Source organism: Sinocyclocheilus anshuiensis, unplaced genomic scaffold, assembly GCF_001515605.1.
Source record: "Sinocyclocheilus anshuiensis isolate Anshui unplaced genomic scaffold, SAMN03320099.WGS_v1.1 scaffold2229, whole genome shotgun sequence".
Taxonomy (NCBI): Eukaryota; Metazoa; Chordata; class Actinopteri; order Cypriniformes; family Cyprinidae; genus Sinocyclocheilus; species Sinocyclocheilus anshuiensis.
The window spans coordinates 19821-36698 of NW_015552799.1; the positions used below are offsets into that span (position 1 = coordinate 19821).

At 36.8% G+C, this 16878-nt stretch overlaps 2 protein-coding genes across 3 annotated transcripts in view; both read right to left on the bottom strand.

Moving 5' to 3' along the window:
• Positions 1 to 4844, bottom strand: part of LOC107667966 (BTB/POZ domain-containing protein 9-like) — a 10288-nt gene extending 5444 nt beyond the window's left edge. Inside the window, exons 1-4 of one of the 2 annotated variants that reach the window (XM_016459700.1) lie at positions 4637 to 4844; positions 3506 to 3695; positions 1373 to 1736; positions 1016 to 1283 (exon numbers count right to left, since the gene is read on the bottom strand). In XM_016459700.1, coding sequence (XP_016315186.1) covers positions 1016 to 1283; positions 1373 to 1736; positions 3506 to 3690 — 817 coding nt within the window. In that variant the 5' untranslated portion in view covers positions 3691 to 3695; positions 4637 to 4844. Of the gene's footprint in view, positions 1 to 1015; positions 1284 to 1372; positions 1737 to 2618; positions 2804 to 3505; positions 3696 to 4636 lie in introns of those variants that run through there. The other variant, XM_016459699.1, reaches the window with a different exon arrangement.
• A 2457-nt stretch (positions 4845 to 7301) lies between these two features.
• On the bottom strand, positions 7302 to 10904 carry LOC107667967 (lactoylglutathione lyase-like). Its single transcript, XM_016459701.1, has 6 exons — positions 10733 to 10904; positions 9878 to 9960; positions 9475 to 9615; positions 9132 to 9199; positions 8098 to 8187; positions 7302 to 7753 (listed from the first exon to the last, which is right to left on the bottom strand). The coding sequence occupies exons 1-6, from the start codon at positions 10799 to 10801 to the stop codon at positions 7662 to 7664; spliced, it is 543 nt and encodes a 180-aa protein (XP_016315187.1). The 5' UTR covers positions 10802 to 10904; the 3' UTR covers positions 7302 to 7661.
• Between the last annotated feature and the right edge of the window lie 5974 nt (positions 10905 to 16878).

Genomic DNA, 16878 nt, shown 5'->3' on the forward strand with positions numbered 1-16878 from the left:
TAACCATATTTAAAACGTAATAATCACTTTAATCTAGCTTGCGCTCACTGTTGTACACGTAAGCAGCTCCGGGCGGATGACGTTAGACGTTGGCGTTGCGCATGCGCCGCTCAGAAGTGACGAACGCGGAAGTGCAGGGGAGAGATCAAAACAAAACAACGGTCACGAATTAGAAGTACAAAACGAGGATTTGTAAAGAAGAATGTTGGAGGATTTCAATATAAGCCAAGAGGAGACTGGTTTTCCTTTGCTAAAGTAAGGAAACTTTGCTCCTGTAAACAAACATTGGTTTTCACGAGACTCAATGCGCAACGCTGACATCTTACGTCATGCTCCCGGAGCTGCTTCCGTGTACAACTGCTGGCGCAAGCTAGATTAAAGTGATTATTACATTTTGAATATGGATATTTTTCTTACAAAAACGCATCGACTCGCTACAGGACACCTTTGTTCACCCCCCCAGAGCCATGTGAGGCACGGTTTATTACGGATGGATGCGCTTTATTTCACTTCTTTTGGACTGATGCATTGCAACACCCACTGACTGCCATTAATCAGCTTGGAAGATCAAAGTCCATTTTTAATATAACTACGATTGGATTCATCTGAAAGAAGAAAGTCATATACGCCTAGGATGGCTTGAGGGTGAGTAAATAATGGGCTAATTTTCATTTTTGGGTGAACTAACCCTTTAAAGTAAATAAAGCATTACCTAAAATTTAACATGATCAATTTTTCTTTTTTATATTTTAATAAGCACAGGTCAGAATAAGAATGTTGTTTTTATTTTTACATAAATATGTCTGTTACGGAACATTATTTCACCCATACTTTGACATTTTATTTTCATAAATATTATTTGAAACATTAAAGTAGACACTTTACTTGCATTTAATATGATTTCTATGTGTATAAAATCACTTTTGTAATTTAATTTGATGCGGACACCAAACTGGGATGTCTCCTTTTTGACCTATGTATCTACAGACTGATGAGCAGAGAGAAGTAAACGCACTGAGCATGCCGCGGTAGTTGAGGTCCATGTCTCTACTCTCCGAGCGGGTCTGTATGGCATCTAGCAGGTCGTCCGGGCTGAGGAGGCCCGAGGGACGAACAACATTCAGCATTTCAGAGAGGGTCATCAGGGGCAGTCGCACTGCTGACATCACTTCCTTCGCCTCTGGGCCATCGCCGTTGTGGTGACACCAGCGACAGAGGGCCTGAAATATCTCCTTCTCACTTGCAGCAAAGGAATCTCTCCTCACAACAGTCAACAGGGCAGACTGCAAAGAGGAAAAAAAGAGGAAACGGCCATATTATGTATTAATCGTAACTGTTATGGTTTAAAATTGTCATATTTTCTATCACTCACCTTTGAAAGTGTGAGAAAGCCATCTGACTTCAACACTTCGGTGGCGTTACGGTCCATGTAGGCCATGCAGGCCTCGGCCAGCCCGTTCAGACAGTACAGACTAGCCACGTCAAACACCAGACAGACGTTTCGCGTGCTTAATAAAGTGCGGAGATACTCGCATATGGAGCCCTCTAGAGGTTGGAGGCCATAGCGGTGCGTCAACCCCAGGAAATCTAACAGAGTCTCTTCTCTGGCTTCACTCAGGGTGGCTCGGCCCGTGTACAGGTACCGCAACAAGAGGGAAAAAGCCTCGGCACGTGTTTCCTCCAACCTAACGTCCGCCTGGGCCCGGGACTCTCTCAGCCCTCCATACAGCAGAGCCCTGAGGAGTCCGAACGAAAGACAAAGAAAAAAGAGGTTGAGATGAAGGAAGAATTTCACCAAGGTTAGGTTACAAAGCCTATTTTATTAACAAGAAATTAACATCCTACAAAATGGGTATCTCTTTGCAACACTGACACTGTTATTGAACTGAACTGGCTCAAAATGTGTCTCTCATTAATATGTGTAACAAAATGATTAACAAAGAATAGCTGATGCTGATGCTTTTATAATGTAAACGAAGATCTCGTCATTTTTTTGCTTTTCTGATTTTGTGTAGAAAACATAATTGTATTTTGTAGAAATATCAGCATCAAATTCTCATTCTGAATTGATAATTATATCCTAATGCATATACAAATTTAGGTAATACTTTACAAGAATGCTCCATTTGTAAACTTTTGTTAACTACATTGACAATTGAAAAATACTTATAAGGCATTTATTAATCTTAGTTCATTTAAACATTTTCTAATACATTATTAAAATTAAAAGTTGTACATGTTGTGACCTGAAATAACATGAACTAGTTATATTCATATTCCTTAACATTAACAAGATTAATAAATGCTGCAAAAAAATTGTAATGGTCATTGTTAGTTAATATTAGTTAATACAATGTTAAATGAGATATTATTGTAAAGTGTTACCAAAATCTATTAATGTAGCTACAGATGACCCAATTCAATTTATTAACAAATTACTGCATCACTTTTGTCACATTATGTCTCTGAATGTTTAAAATCACACAGACATTTGATTAAAAAATGGAAAATGCATGTGTTTCATAGAATGACCCAGCTTCACTATGGTACCACTGTTCCTATCATAATTTCACTTAAGAAACACCCCAATAGGCAAGCAACATCTCTCAAATAATAACCTGAAATACTGGCAGCGGGCCGCTAGAATGACTCTGTGTGCAGGAAAGCGCTTCTCCTCCACCACGAAGGTGACATCGCTGTACTCTTCACCGGGAACTAAAGCGCCGAGCTGCTCTGAAAGGAGATGGAGGTGATCGATCTCAGACGCGGAGCTCATCGGCCGCAGAGGATGACTGTCGCTCATGATCACTGCCGGAGAACACCGTCACACAATCATAAAAGACATAAGTATTTGAATTTGTCAATGAGCATGGTACAATGAATGATTCCTACTGGATAGGACATTTTTGTTTGCTATTCATATGTCTTAGTATGTAAGTTTTTCCCCCTGTCGTCTGTCACTTTCCATACTGTTAGTGTTCATCTTTTATAAAATCTACATTTATTTTAAAAATGGTATAAGCTGGTTTGTCTTATTTTAAAAAACTTAAATCATAGTTAATACAATTAGTTAACACTCTTATAAGCTGCAAATATAATAATCTGCCTTCAGAGCTGGAGATGAGGTGGGCCTGAAGACAGCTAGGGCCAACCTTTCCCGCGGCATCAGAGAGGCAAAAAGACAGTACTCCAGGAGGATAGCCCATCATTTCAGCGACAGCAGAGACATACAATGTTAAATGAGATATTATTGTAAAGTGTTACCAAAATCTATTAATGTAGCTACAGATGACCCAATTCAATTTATTAACAAATTACTGCATCACTTTTGTCACATTATGTCTCTGAATGTTTAAAATCACACAGACATTTGATTAAAAAATGGAAAAGGCATGTGTTTCATAGAATGACCCAGCTTCACTATGGTACCACATGGATTCTGTTCCTATCATAATTTCACTTAAGAAACACCCCAATAGGCAAGCAACATCTCTCAAATAATAACCTGAAATACTGGCAGCGGGCCGCTAGAATGACTCTGTGTGCAGGAAAGCGCTTCTCCTCCACCACGAAGGTGACATCGCTGTACTCTTCACCGGGAACTAAAGCGCCGAGCTGCTCTGAAAGGAGATGGAGGTGATCGATCTCAGACGCGGAGCTCATCGGCCGCAGAGGATGACTGTCGCTCATGATCACTGCCGGAGAACACCGTCACACAATCATAAAAGACATAAGTATTTGAATTTGTCAATGAGCATGGTACAATGAATGATTCCTACTGGATAGGACATTTTTGTTTGCTATTCATATGTCTTAGTATGTAAGTTTTTCCCCCTGTCGTCTGTCACTTTCCATACTGTTAGTGTTCATCTTTTATAAAATCTACATTTATTTTAAAAATGGTATAAGCTGGTTTGTCTTATTTTAAAAAACTTAAATCATAGTTAATACAATTAGTTAACACTCTTATAAGCTGCAAATATAATAATCTGCCTTCAGAGCTGGAGATGAGGTGGGCCTGAAGACAGCTAGGGACTTGACTTGACTTGATAATATATATAAAAGAAGAAGAATGCATAAATGGTCTGATCATTATATAGATATGTAATATAAGATAGGGACATCCAGTAACAAAATATTATTATACGCCTTGGCATATAAAAATATAAAAATTTGTCACTAAATAAACATAAATCAGAACATCAGTGAGATCATTCAGTGTCATTAACAAGATGAATAATAAGAACACAAGTATTGCTCTGTTTTCGTTAAAAATTATTAAATAAAGCACGATTACTTTAGAAAAATGTGATATCATCGTGTTATCATCACACACTTCTTATTTACATTTCCTTGCATTTGTACATAACACACCTGTACACACAAATACCATCTATTGTCTATTTCGTATATTTTTTAATATGTTTTTGGTATATTGTTATTTCCTATTTACTTATTTAATTTTTTATTTGTTTTTATTATATGTGTCTTGTCACTGTCATTCTGTTTGTGCTGTGGAAGCTTCTGTCACCAAGACAAATTCCTCGTATGTGTAAACATACCTGGCAATAAAGCTCTTTCTGATTCTGAAAACTGAATCATAACGAGAATATGTCTGTAAGCCAACAACACTCACCCACACTAATGCAGATTCAAATTGTCTCCGGCTAAAGATACCGAGAAGGTATCTTTTTGATTCCAGTGAATATATGTCAAATATATATTTAACATTAAATTAAATATGTTAAATACACAATTGTTAAGAGCTACTAATCCATCTGTTCCACTGCAAAAAAAAAAAACACCTACCGGATGTTTTTAAGGCGTCCGGACGTTACGTGTTAATGTCGCAGCGCCTCTAGTGGACGGAGGAGGAATAATGATTTACATGCTCGCGAGAACCAGAAAAACGTTTTGTGAATTTATTTTATTTTATTTTTTTATTTTTATGACATTACATTGGTTGGAGCATAAGAAACAAATGGAGGGGAAAAAAATATGATTTTTTAAAAAATATATTTTATTCATATTATTCTATGTCCTTTGAAGAGGACGCCAGGAATAAGTTATTCAAAAAAAAAAAAAAGAAAAAAAAAAAAGGCATGTATAGGCAAAAACAATGTTTTATTTTTTTCATTCACCAATCAGGTTTTAGGTTTCAGGCTAATTTTAGCCAAACTTTGTACAAAGATGATTCTCAACTATGTTATGAAAGATATAACAGAATGATTTGATATACTATTTTACTTTATGGAATATGTGCGTAAAATGTCCATAAATTGGTATTCCCATTCTATACAATGTATCTATCTAATCTGCATATTAATGCGTTCAAATCATAATGAACAAAGAAGTGTAATAATGGGAGCAATAACTTGGCAACATTTTCATAAGAATATCTCATATTTCATAGGAATATTGATCTATAATTTCTTTCCCAATTGACTTCTTATGTCTCCCCAAAATGCCTGATTAACATGCCGTTTGTCCAGGTGTCCTCTACGGAAGACATGTATGCAAATTATGCCCAGTTTCGTAACAAAAACTCGTATTCCGATTTGAAACCCAATCACATTTTTCTGAGCTGTTTATTTACCACAAACAATTTGAAAAACATTCTCATATTTCCGTAAGAGTGCTAAATTTAATCATTCTGTCAATCTCATATTTAAAGACCAAGGAGAGGGAGTGTTTATGATCAAACCTCCAAACATTTGATATCTCTGAACAGCACATCCACAGAGAAATTCACTCAAATATAATGTCCTCTACAGAGGACAGAAGTCTACGCCTGTCCCAGGAGGATACCTATTTATTTATCAATCTAATTACATGAATTTGTACCTGAAATATAATGGGACAAAGTTCTCTTACAATCACAAAGAAACTTTAATTTGCAGGAGTCTTCAACTGGGGCTCAAATAATTGAAAGCTAAAATATGCATTAAACAAAAATACAAAATTAAGCTACCTTAAAGGGGTCCTATTCTTCGTTTTCACTTTTTCAACTTTAGTTAGTCTGTAATGTTGCTGTTTGAGCATAAAACAGATCTGCAAAGTTACAAAGTTCAAAGTCCACTTCAAAAGGAGATATTTTATTTAACAGAAATCACTTTTCAAAAACTACAACGAACGACTCGTTTGGACTACAACGCATATTTTCCGGGATTTGTGATATCACAAATATCGACGAATGGGACGAGACCTGGTTGAGCTGCACTAGAGAAGGCAACGAGTGTTATCACTATGTCGGAGACACGCTAGTTTTCACAAGGCGACTAACTTAGTGGTTACAATCATCCGGGTTTAAATTGCGCTCAAATTGATTTGATTTTGATGCAATATTTACACTGAAGCTCGCAGGCGGCTATGGTAAGGGGTATGACATTTCCCGACCAGGTGCCGAGTGGTGCCAATCACCGCACACACTGGCCCAGCTAACCAATCACAGCACACACTGGCCCAGCTAACCAATCACAGCACACACTGGCCCAGCTAACCAATCACAACAAACACTGGCCCAGCTAACCAATCACAACACACACTGGCCCAGCTAACCAATCACAGCACATTTCGTAGTTCAGAAGGCGGGCCTTCATTTGATACAGGAACTATTCGATCCGTTCATGTCAGACTGGGGAGAGAGGTGTTGTAATAATGTAAGATATGTGAAAAATAATGTTTTTCAAACAACCTAGTATGTGAGCCTGTTCTAGTACACCCCAAAACAAAATCAAGACTTTGTAAAAGAGCATAATAGGACCCCTTTAAACCTTAAGAAGCTAAATCTTAGCTCAATGTTTCATTGTTCTTTCCGCATTAAAATGTAGAAGGCTCAAAAATTCTAAGGGCTTTATGACTAAAACCTGAACTGCTCTGACAGACATTAAACTAATTTTAATGGTATATTTAGAATAACTACATTTATTCTTACGTCTTATCAAGAGGATGAATGATGATGTTACCAACTGCCTTGCTCATCATAACACGAATGTAGAAACTGGTTGGATTGTTGCCCGGCAAGATTCTTCATTTTGACAAACCCCGTTTTGTAACCACACGAGTGTTTCTCAGCTTTTCCTGACAGCCAACTCTGCTTGAAGTCACATTTTAATGCTGGTCAGCTGTTTTGAGTACTCAATCTTCTTAAACCGGGTTCAGTGTAAGCCACGTGTTCTGACACGTTCAATCGTGCAAGGCTCAAAGTATGTTTGCGGCTGCATTTCCTTTAAATTGAATTTTAATAGGGTACATACCAATATTGTATCCTGAAACAAACATACTACAGGATTCTTCAAACAATCAACAAAACACAAAAATACTTGCTTTGCTTTATTTCAACAAATAAAGGCAGGGTTTTAAGGTTAGACTCTATGGAGGCCTGTATCAATTAAAAAAATATTGTATTTTAGTAATGTAAACTTTTAAGGTTAGACTCTATGAAGGACTGCATTATCTCATAACGTAAATGTCAAATTATATTGTTATATTCAGCTGATCAGATGTCTAACACACTGCCGCTGTCATGTCAAAGATGGTCAGTCTTGATTGTGCACTGCTTTCCATGCTGTCCACAGAGCAATCCCCCGTTCCGATCACCCATCTGTCCTTGATTATCATAACTAGTGTCTTCTGATCAGGTCACAGCATTACAACAGTCTTTAAGAAGTGATGGGCACCATGTTGTTGGGGCTGAGAATCTCAATCCAGTAACCATCAGGATCCTGAATAAAGGCCAGGCCCTTCATTTTACCTTGCAAGACAGACACAATTGAACAAACAAAATAAATAAACAGCAAGTACACTTCTGTAAGTTTATATTAGTGACATAGAATATTTGGAAATCGAACACGGTTATTTTGCATTTTTAATCCAATTCTATTTATTAAAAAAGGGTATTGCATGAATACAGAAAATGTGCATACTGTGCACATTATATATACTATATAATGCAGAAATAGTAAGAGTAGTATGATAGTATGCTATTGAGAACACATGTAAATATAAACATCCAAAATTAGCAAATTCTGTGACACTAAAATAGTTTGTTGCAGGTGTAATTAAAATAATCCCACAGGATAATATAAAAGAAATTACCATCATCAGGCTTTTTTACAAAGGTCACTCCATTCTCTTCAAACAGCTTGCAGGCAGCATAGACATCCGGTACAGCAATTCCAATATGGCCTAAGGTAAAAATGCATATTTTTCATATTTTAGGTTTAATAATGTAATATAATATAGGTCGGCGCCGATGGCCTCGTGGGCAGCGTGCCGACATATAGCGCCTTTGCGCTTCGGGCGTCCCGAGTTCGAGTCCCGGCTCGTGGACCTTTCCCGATCCCACCCCCCTCTCTCTCTCACCCACTTCGCTTCCTGTCGACCTACTGTCCTATCTAAATAAAAGGCATAAAACGCCAAAAATAAATCTTTAAAAAAAATAATGTAATATAGAGATATTACATTATACTTTTATCTAGGACTATATTTTGACATATTTGCAATGATTTTGTTGGCAATATAAAATAATGCATGAAAAAATGTATAATACAAAATATAAAATAATGCAACATCATGGATGTCACAATGATTTTAATGCACTTTTTATTTGACCATTACAGTTCCTAATGATTTGGGTTTCACAATCCTTCCATTGTTTTGTGAAATCACAAGTAGGGGGAGCGTTAAGACAGATGCTTTATTTGCATCTCTGATTTAAATCTCAGTAGCCAAAACGGCAGAGGAAATTAATGTGAATAGTGTGCATTATTGATCAAAAATGTTCACTGAAGTCCCCGTGTGGCATTTTTTTAGTGCAATAAAATGTTGTTGAAATATATGCAAGTAAATATTTCGTGGTTTAGCACTGTATACTGATATATTGAACTATATACTGAAATTGGGAAAATATGCCCTGAATATTTTAACTAATCTTTTGAATTTACTTTGAAAAAACTGCTGTTGAGCCAAAATTATGGTTTCTACAAATTAATAAAAAAACACCCTTTTATGCTGGTTCAGTGCACAAAGATCAAAATACATAAATATTAAGATATATCTTATTGAAATATATATATATATATATATATATAGTCCAGCCTGACAATGAAAGAGAGAAATGTTATATATACCAAAGCCTCTTGGGTCTGAGTTGCCGTTGTGGTAAGACTGGCTGTCATCTGTCTCCGAGCCCCAGTTACTGATAAAAAGAGAACAGTCAAATGAGAAATATAGAAAGGCACATAAAAACAGCCTCGCACTCTGGACTTCTGTTTTGAAGTATTACAGGATCGGCACCAACATCATTCAGGTCTTAATTCACAGAACAGAACAGAACAGAACAGAACTCTATGCAGAAGATGAGTGCTCAACTTGTATGGATTTTTACATGGCTGGCGCTGATATCTAAAGACAAGGAAGGTTTTAATCTGTTCCTTACAGCACACACACACACACACACACACACACACTTACTGTGTGAGCTCTATAGTGGCTCGACGGGAGAACGTCCAGGCTGTCCTCTCCTTCACATCTGCAGGGATCTCTTTCTTATCCTCATAACCCATAAAATACAGGGAGAATCGCATGGAGGGGAAGTCAAACTTCTGTAACAGCCTACAATGAAACATTCACATTAAAAAGACTTCAATGCAAACTAGTGTACTCAACTGATAATCCCATTTACATGCATTTTCAATGCTTTCTACTACAAAATTTTACAATGCCTATTTTGTTGTGTGTGTGATGAAAATAGAACTAAAATGTTTTTTTCTAAACATTTTTACATGCATAATACATTTGGATATTACAAGTAAAACCTAAAGCGAATCATATCAAGCCTGAATTCTAATTTTTAATAGAGAAAAAGTTCTCTCACGTCATTCCTAGTATGCGTGTGTAGAAATCCAGGGATTTAACCGGATCCTTAACCCGCAGCATTGTCTGCTGCATCATGAAGTCCTACAGCAGTGGGATGAATAGCTTTCAGTAAGAACATAATGTAAAAGATGGATAAGGTGAGGAAAAAATGATAAACCGAGGCATCCAAAAGTCTGAGACCATAATGGGGGGGGGGGGGGATCCATACAAAATTATTAATAGAATTCAAATTGTGTAATATTCAAATTATTCAAACGATGTCATTCTCTAGCAGCTCTGCTCTATGGATGTGCTGTTACGAATTATGATTATTATTAACAGCTCTCTGATATAGATGTATTTCACAGCATCTCCTGGGTTAAAACTGCACAAATTTGCTTAAGATTATGACAAACGGAATGGACAAAAATTGTTAAAAATCCCTGATATTACCAAGTTTTCCATAATGAAAGTTTGTTAGTGTTCTTATAGTAATATTTGTATGTAGGCACTGCTCTGTCTGTGACACTGGACGAGCCACCGGTCAACATTTCATCTGTGTACAATGTCAAAGGTCATCCTTACTAACTTGAATCAATCTGTATTACATACAGAATCAAGTCTATATTGATTGTCACTTCCATATGACTCAGCAATACAGCACTTACACATACAATCTTCACAAAGTCAGCTGGGAAACTAACAGACTCAGAGATGCGGATAAATCACTGTAAAATAACACTGATATCAAGGAGATGCTCTGAATCGCAAAGTTTGCCTGCAGTAGTTATAAAGGAGAACGGAAATGAGCGACGATCTTCGTGTTTGATTGACAGGTCTTGCCCTAGTTCTGGACTCAAGTGCAGCGTCTTACTTTAGTGATGGGGTTCCCCTCTTTACACGCAGCGGCAGCTGCTTCATTCGTCAGCCCTTGGTCGGTCATTTTTTGGTGCGTTTCGGCTTGATGGTCACTTGGCGGCTGACACTTCGGCGGAAAGTTAGCACGCAAGGGGCGTGGTCATTGCGCATGGCGTCAGCGGCCTGACGTAACTGTGGGAGGAGCGATAAAATAACTGAGCTGCTGTAATTTCACTTTCCTTCCTGCAGAGGGCGAACAAGTGTTTCTCGGTGAGTGGGTTTCCATAAATGTCTTATACAGTCAAACCCAAAATTATTCAGACACCAGATATAATTTTTGATCTTTTTTTTTTTTACTAGTGGGTGCAGGACACTATAGTTAATTTATGTAAGTGAGGATAGCAAAATAAAGTAAACTGTGACATATTATACCCAAAAATTCTTCATACAGTGGACTACCAGTAAAAAAAAAAATTGTTATCTAACATTATCAAGACTAATTTGTTCTGACACAGTTTAACTCTGAGTTCTTGTCGTCTTTTATTACCATTTTCTAAACTATAGCGAATAAACTGTGATAATGTGTGAAATGTTGAAGGTGTCTGAATAAATGTTGGTTTGACTGTATCTATTAAAATAAAAGAGACAAAAGGGTTAACGCACTAAGAGAAACGCTTAGGCCATAAATATCATCCTACACACATCCTTAAAACGAACACGCGTGACCACATCATGTGTTCTGAGTGAATGTATAGGTGCCTTGGGCTGTGTGTGAAAAGACAATATTGTGTGTGTAAACTACTCAGTGTATGTGGAGAGTTAAGAATGAAGATAATTTAAAAAAAAAGGGGGAAAAAGAATTTGATTAGAAAAGATTTACAAATCTGATCAAATGTATTGTATTGACGCAGGTAAGAACATGCACGTAAATGTAGATATTGTGAAATGTATGCATCTATTCTCCATCTTGAGACAATAAACCCTAAATGACAATAAATGGACTTAAATAGCCAATGGCTGGCTTATTGTTTTAATAAAAAAACAAAGATGATGAGGGGCAGGGGCGTAGCCATCATTTCAGAAGTGAGGGGGACAGAAATGTTATATATATATAACATTTCTAACATTTAACATTTCTGTAATCTATATAACCTACCAGTCAACAGTTTTTGAACAGTAAGATTTTTAATGTTTTATAAAGAAGTCTCTTCTGCTCACCAAGCCTGCATTTATTTGATCCAAAGTACAGCAAAAGCTGTACTATTTAAAATAACTGCTTTCTATTTGAATATATTTTAAAATGATTTCTGTGATCAAAGCTGAATTTTCAGCATCATTACTCCAGTCTTCAGTGTCACATCCTTCAAAAATCATTCTAATATGCTGATTTGCTGCTCAAGAAACCTTTTTTAATTATTATTATTATTATCAATATTTAAAACAGTTGAGTATATATTTTTTTCTGGATTCTTTGATGAATAGAAAGATCCAAAGATCAGCATTTATGTGAAATAAAAAGCTTTTGTAACATTATACACTATACCATTCAAAAGCTTAGAGTCAGTATAATTTTTATTTTTTGGAAAATAAATGATAGAAATCAACACTTTTATTTAGCAAGGATGCTTTAAATTGATCAAAAGTTATGATAAAGACATTTATAATGTTACAAAATATTTCTATTTCAGATAAATGCGGTTCTTCTGGTCCCCCGCGTAATCTACGCCCCTGATGAGGGGAAACAAGCTAGCAATTAAGTTAATACAAACGCACATGGAATTTCTATTAGAATATGTGTAAAGCTGATGAGATAATGTGGTATCTCACACAGCATGACCAGTCGCTCATACGGCAGGACTTCTTAATGCATGGTGTGACAAAGAGAAAGAAAAAGTAGATGATAAAATAAAAATTCTGTGAGGAGAATTATGTGAGAAAACAAGACATCATGTTGAAAAGTTGCTAAATTCCTAACTGGATTGGTTAATTGATAAACAAAGTAAGCCCTCCTACTCCCGTTCACCAAAAATGTAAACTTTTGGTTCTTCTTCATCCACCTTAGTCTTCCTCAGAATCCCATAATTATCCATTACCTAAAATGAAGTCATGCAATTGATAAAACTGTTTTCTATGACTCCCTTAGACTCTCCCAAGGCCTGGTAACCTTGAAAGCAGTTACTCTTGAAACATGAGAGCACTATTTCACTAAGTTATCATGGAGGAGGATGACAGGTGCATTTCAATGAAACATTCCTGTGAAAAACACTTAATTCTTGCTTTTCGGTGTGTCTTTTTATCTTACACCTTCAACCCTATATGATTATTCAGGTAGTGTAAGGATAGTCAAAGTCAAGTCAAAGTCTGCTTTATTGTCAGTTCTGCCATATGTACAGAGAATTGAAATGACGTTACTCTCAGACCCTTGGTGGATACAGATAACACTAAACCCTAAAGGTGGAATGTAAAGATACAAAATAATAAATTTAAATATAATATAAATATAGGTAAAGTAGCACAAGGCACATAGAGTGCAAACCAGTGAAATAAACAAACAGTGCAGATGTAAAGTGTGTAGTGCAAAAGAGCTTATCAGTCTGTTTAAAGTGACAGAGAGCTCAAAGAGCAGCCTTCTTTGGTTGGGGGGGGGATGTTGGGGGTCAGAGGGTCAAAGTTCAGCAGTGCATGTGGAAGAAGAGGGGAGAGAGTTGAGCTTGCTGACGGCCTGATGGATGAAGCTGTCCTTCAGACTGAAAAAGCTGTGTGTCGGGTGGGTAGGATCGGGTAGACGGGTGCTGTAGATGTCGTGGAGGAAGGGGAGACAGACACCAACGATCTTCTCAGCTGCTCTCACTATGCTTTGGAGGGTCTTGCAGCAGGACGCGTTGCAGGCGCCATATACCACACAGTGATGCAGCTCAGTAGACTCCTTTGTGGATGCTATTTTTTGAGGCTCAGTTTGTAGTTATGTCAAGTCTCACAGGAGGCAATCGTAACAATATTATTTTATTGGTCACAATACAAAACAGTTAATGCAAAAAATTAACTTAAATTCAGCTAAGCTATTATCAAACTCTAAACAGCAATATTGGAGATTGCTTTAATCCTCAGACTTTACTTGTTGGGGAATTCTAACACCATCTTAGTCATTAACTCTTCCATGTCTGAGGTCTTGTATGATCCAATCTTCCTGTCGTAGTAGGTGTATCAGTCTCTGGAACTCATGCTTAGTAAGACGGATGTCCTTCCTCTGTCGCTTACGCTGCTGTTTTTTTTTTTTAGCACTCTTCCTCCTCTTCACTTCATCCGTCTCATCTCTGCTCAAGGTTGCAACACGCTCTCTTCACCCTCTTGTTAACCTTTGTGGTCGATTACAAAGCATGGAACTCAGGAACCTAACTTTCACATCTGTTGCTTATTCATCCCCTAAAGAACGGCCTCCCTCCAGTGTGAATCCGCGTGTGTTTTTCTGCAGCGTCGTGAGAATCCGTTTCCACACACAGCATTTTCCAGAATGAGAATCTTTGTGGTGCAGTCTAAGACTGGTCTGACTGAAGAACTTCTATACATTATACAGATGACAATGGAGCACGGTGAAGCCACAAACCTTCTTCCCACACTCATCGCAAACGAAGTTCTTCAAGTTCTTTCGTTTCTCACCCGTGTGGACGTTACTATGCTTTTTCAGCCAGCCTGCACGACGGAAACACCTCCCGCAGAGTCCGCTGATGAATGGCGTAGGGATGGGGAGTCGACTCCAAAAGAGTCGATTCCTCGACTCTGAATAGCCCTAGAGTCGGAGTCGACTCCAGCACTGGAATCGACTCTCAGTGTCGACTCCGAAATCGCTGATTTTTATTTTTATTTATTAAACAATACAAACATTAAAACATTAAGGCAGTACAATTATCAATAATCAAAATCATAAATAAAGACAAGATAAAAAACAAAAGAATATACACACAGATTTGTTGCCAGGGTAACAACAACAAAAAACAAGGTAATAAAATTACATCTTAAGAAGACAAAAAGGACGAATATAAAGATACTGTTTTCATAGCTTTCAAATTAACAGAACTTTGGATAGTTTCCACATACTTATCTAAGTCCACTTTAAATAAGGAGAAGAGAGGTTTAGAGCCAGTAAACTTTTGTTTATGAATGTGAAATTTAGCTAACAGGAAACATAAATTAATTGTGTCATATTTTCCGGTATTCTCTTTTGAACAGGCAAACAATCCAAAGAAAGCATCATTAAAACAAAAAGAGAATTCACTTACAAAATAAGATTGAATAAGCACTAAAAAATCTGACCAACATTTTTCTGTGTAGGAGCATTGCCAAAATGAATGAAGTCTCTTCTTCAGAAGAATGACAAAAACAGCAACTCACTTCAATGTCTGACTTATATTTCCTAAGTTATACTTATACTACCCCTTAGTTGGGTAACATTTGTGAATCAACTTAAATGTTATTTTTTTACTTTATTGGTAAGCAGATATCTGGCAAGGTCAAGGTCCATACTTTCTCCCAAGGTATATTCTCCACAGTGCTATTCCAATAAGGTATTATGTAAGGAATTGTTGTTATCTCTCTTTGAAAAAGAGCTCTAATTTTATAGTTCTTTTTTTGTTGATCTCTAGAAAAGCAAACACTTCCGATCATTGTGTCCGTTAAATTCAGAGTGTAAGTACATGGCCATGGAAGTGTAGTACCTTGCAACAGAAAAGACACACCAGAGGGAATGGCATTGAAAACAACAGCATATTCATCAGCAGATACAGGAATATTATATTTCTGTAAGAAATCAGAGTAGTTGTAAAGTCTGCCTTGTGAATTAAAAAGCTGTCCAACTAAAAGATTGTTTTCGAACCAGTTGTCAAAGAAAAGTGATTTATTCTTGTAAAGAATATCCTTATTGTTCCATAAATAATATCTGTGCGGAGAAAAGTCGTGTTTGTATATTAAGGACCAGGTCAAGAGCATCTGCTTATGGAAATTAGAAAGTTTGATAGGGATTTTTAAAACATTATAATTACAAAGTAATAGGAAATTCAGGCCACCAACTTTAGAGAAAATATAATTTGGGATAAAATTCCAAAGTGAGGAGGGATTTTTAAGGAAATTCTTAAGCCAATTAATTTTAAAAGTATTAAGGCAGTAAAGTCTACAATATCCAGTCCCCCCTTTTTTGTTGGGTTCATTATTACAGATTTCCTACTATAGTAGAGTTTTATTTTTCCAAACAAAATTGTTTAACATGCTATCAATTCTTTTTAATGTTCCTTGATCAACCTCCAAGGAAAGAGCAGCATAAGTCAGTCGAGACAATCCTACGGCTTTAGAGAGTAAAATTCTTCCTCTAATTGATAAATGTCTCTGCAGCCACGAGTTAAGTTTTCTATGGGTTTTCACAGGAATGTTACATATAGAGGGAAGATCACAGCGTTTGATTGACATTAACTCACATTTGTTGATATTCAGGCAGAGACCTGAAGCTCTGGAAAAGGACTCAATCAAACTCAAAGCTAAAGGGACTTGGGAGACGTCATTCAGAAATAAAGTAGTATCGTCAGCCAGCTGGCTAATAATAATTTGTCTATCGTCAATTGTGATACCTTGTAAATTATTAGTGGAAATATGCAGAGCTAAGAACTGAGAGGCAAGTAAGAATAAATATGGAGATATAGGGCAGCCTTGTCTTACTCCACGTGACAAATCGAATCTTGGTGAGGTTCCGAATTTTAACTTAAAGGGGTCGGTCATATGATGCGATTTCGAGACTAAAGTCTCAAATCCAAAGAGATATTCTTTATAAAAGTTAATCACAAGCCTCCTTTGTCAAATCCGCCGGGCGCCGCTCACTCAAGCCGCTGTGTGTTTCGTTGTGAAAGTGAAAGTACTTTGTTTGGCCTTCCAAAAGAGGACATAATGTTTCTATAAAGTGGGGCAGTTCCAACTTTGCAAGGACAGTCTGGTGCTTCTGACTCACAGCCTGTAAGTATGTTTTTTATATTTAAAGGATTTAAAGGATTGAGAAACAATAATGTACATTATGTGGAAAATAATGTGTTTTTTTAACTTTAAACCACATAAACACATTGCATTACATCAAATACACAAAATAATGTTCTTTTTAGCAACATCATATGACCCCTTTAATAA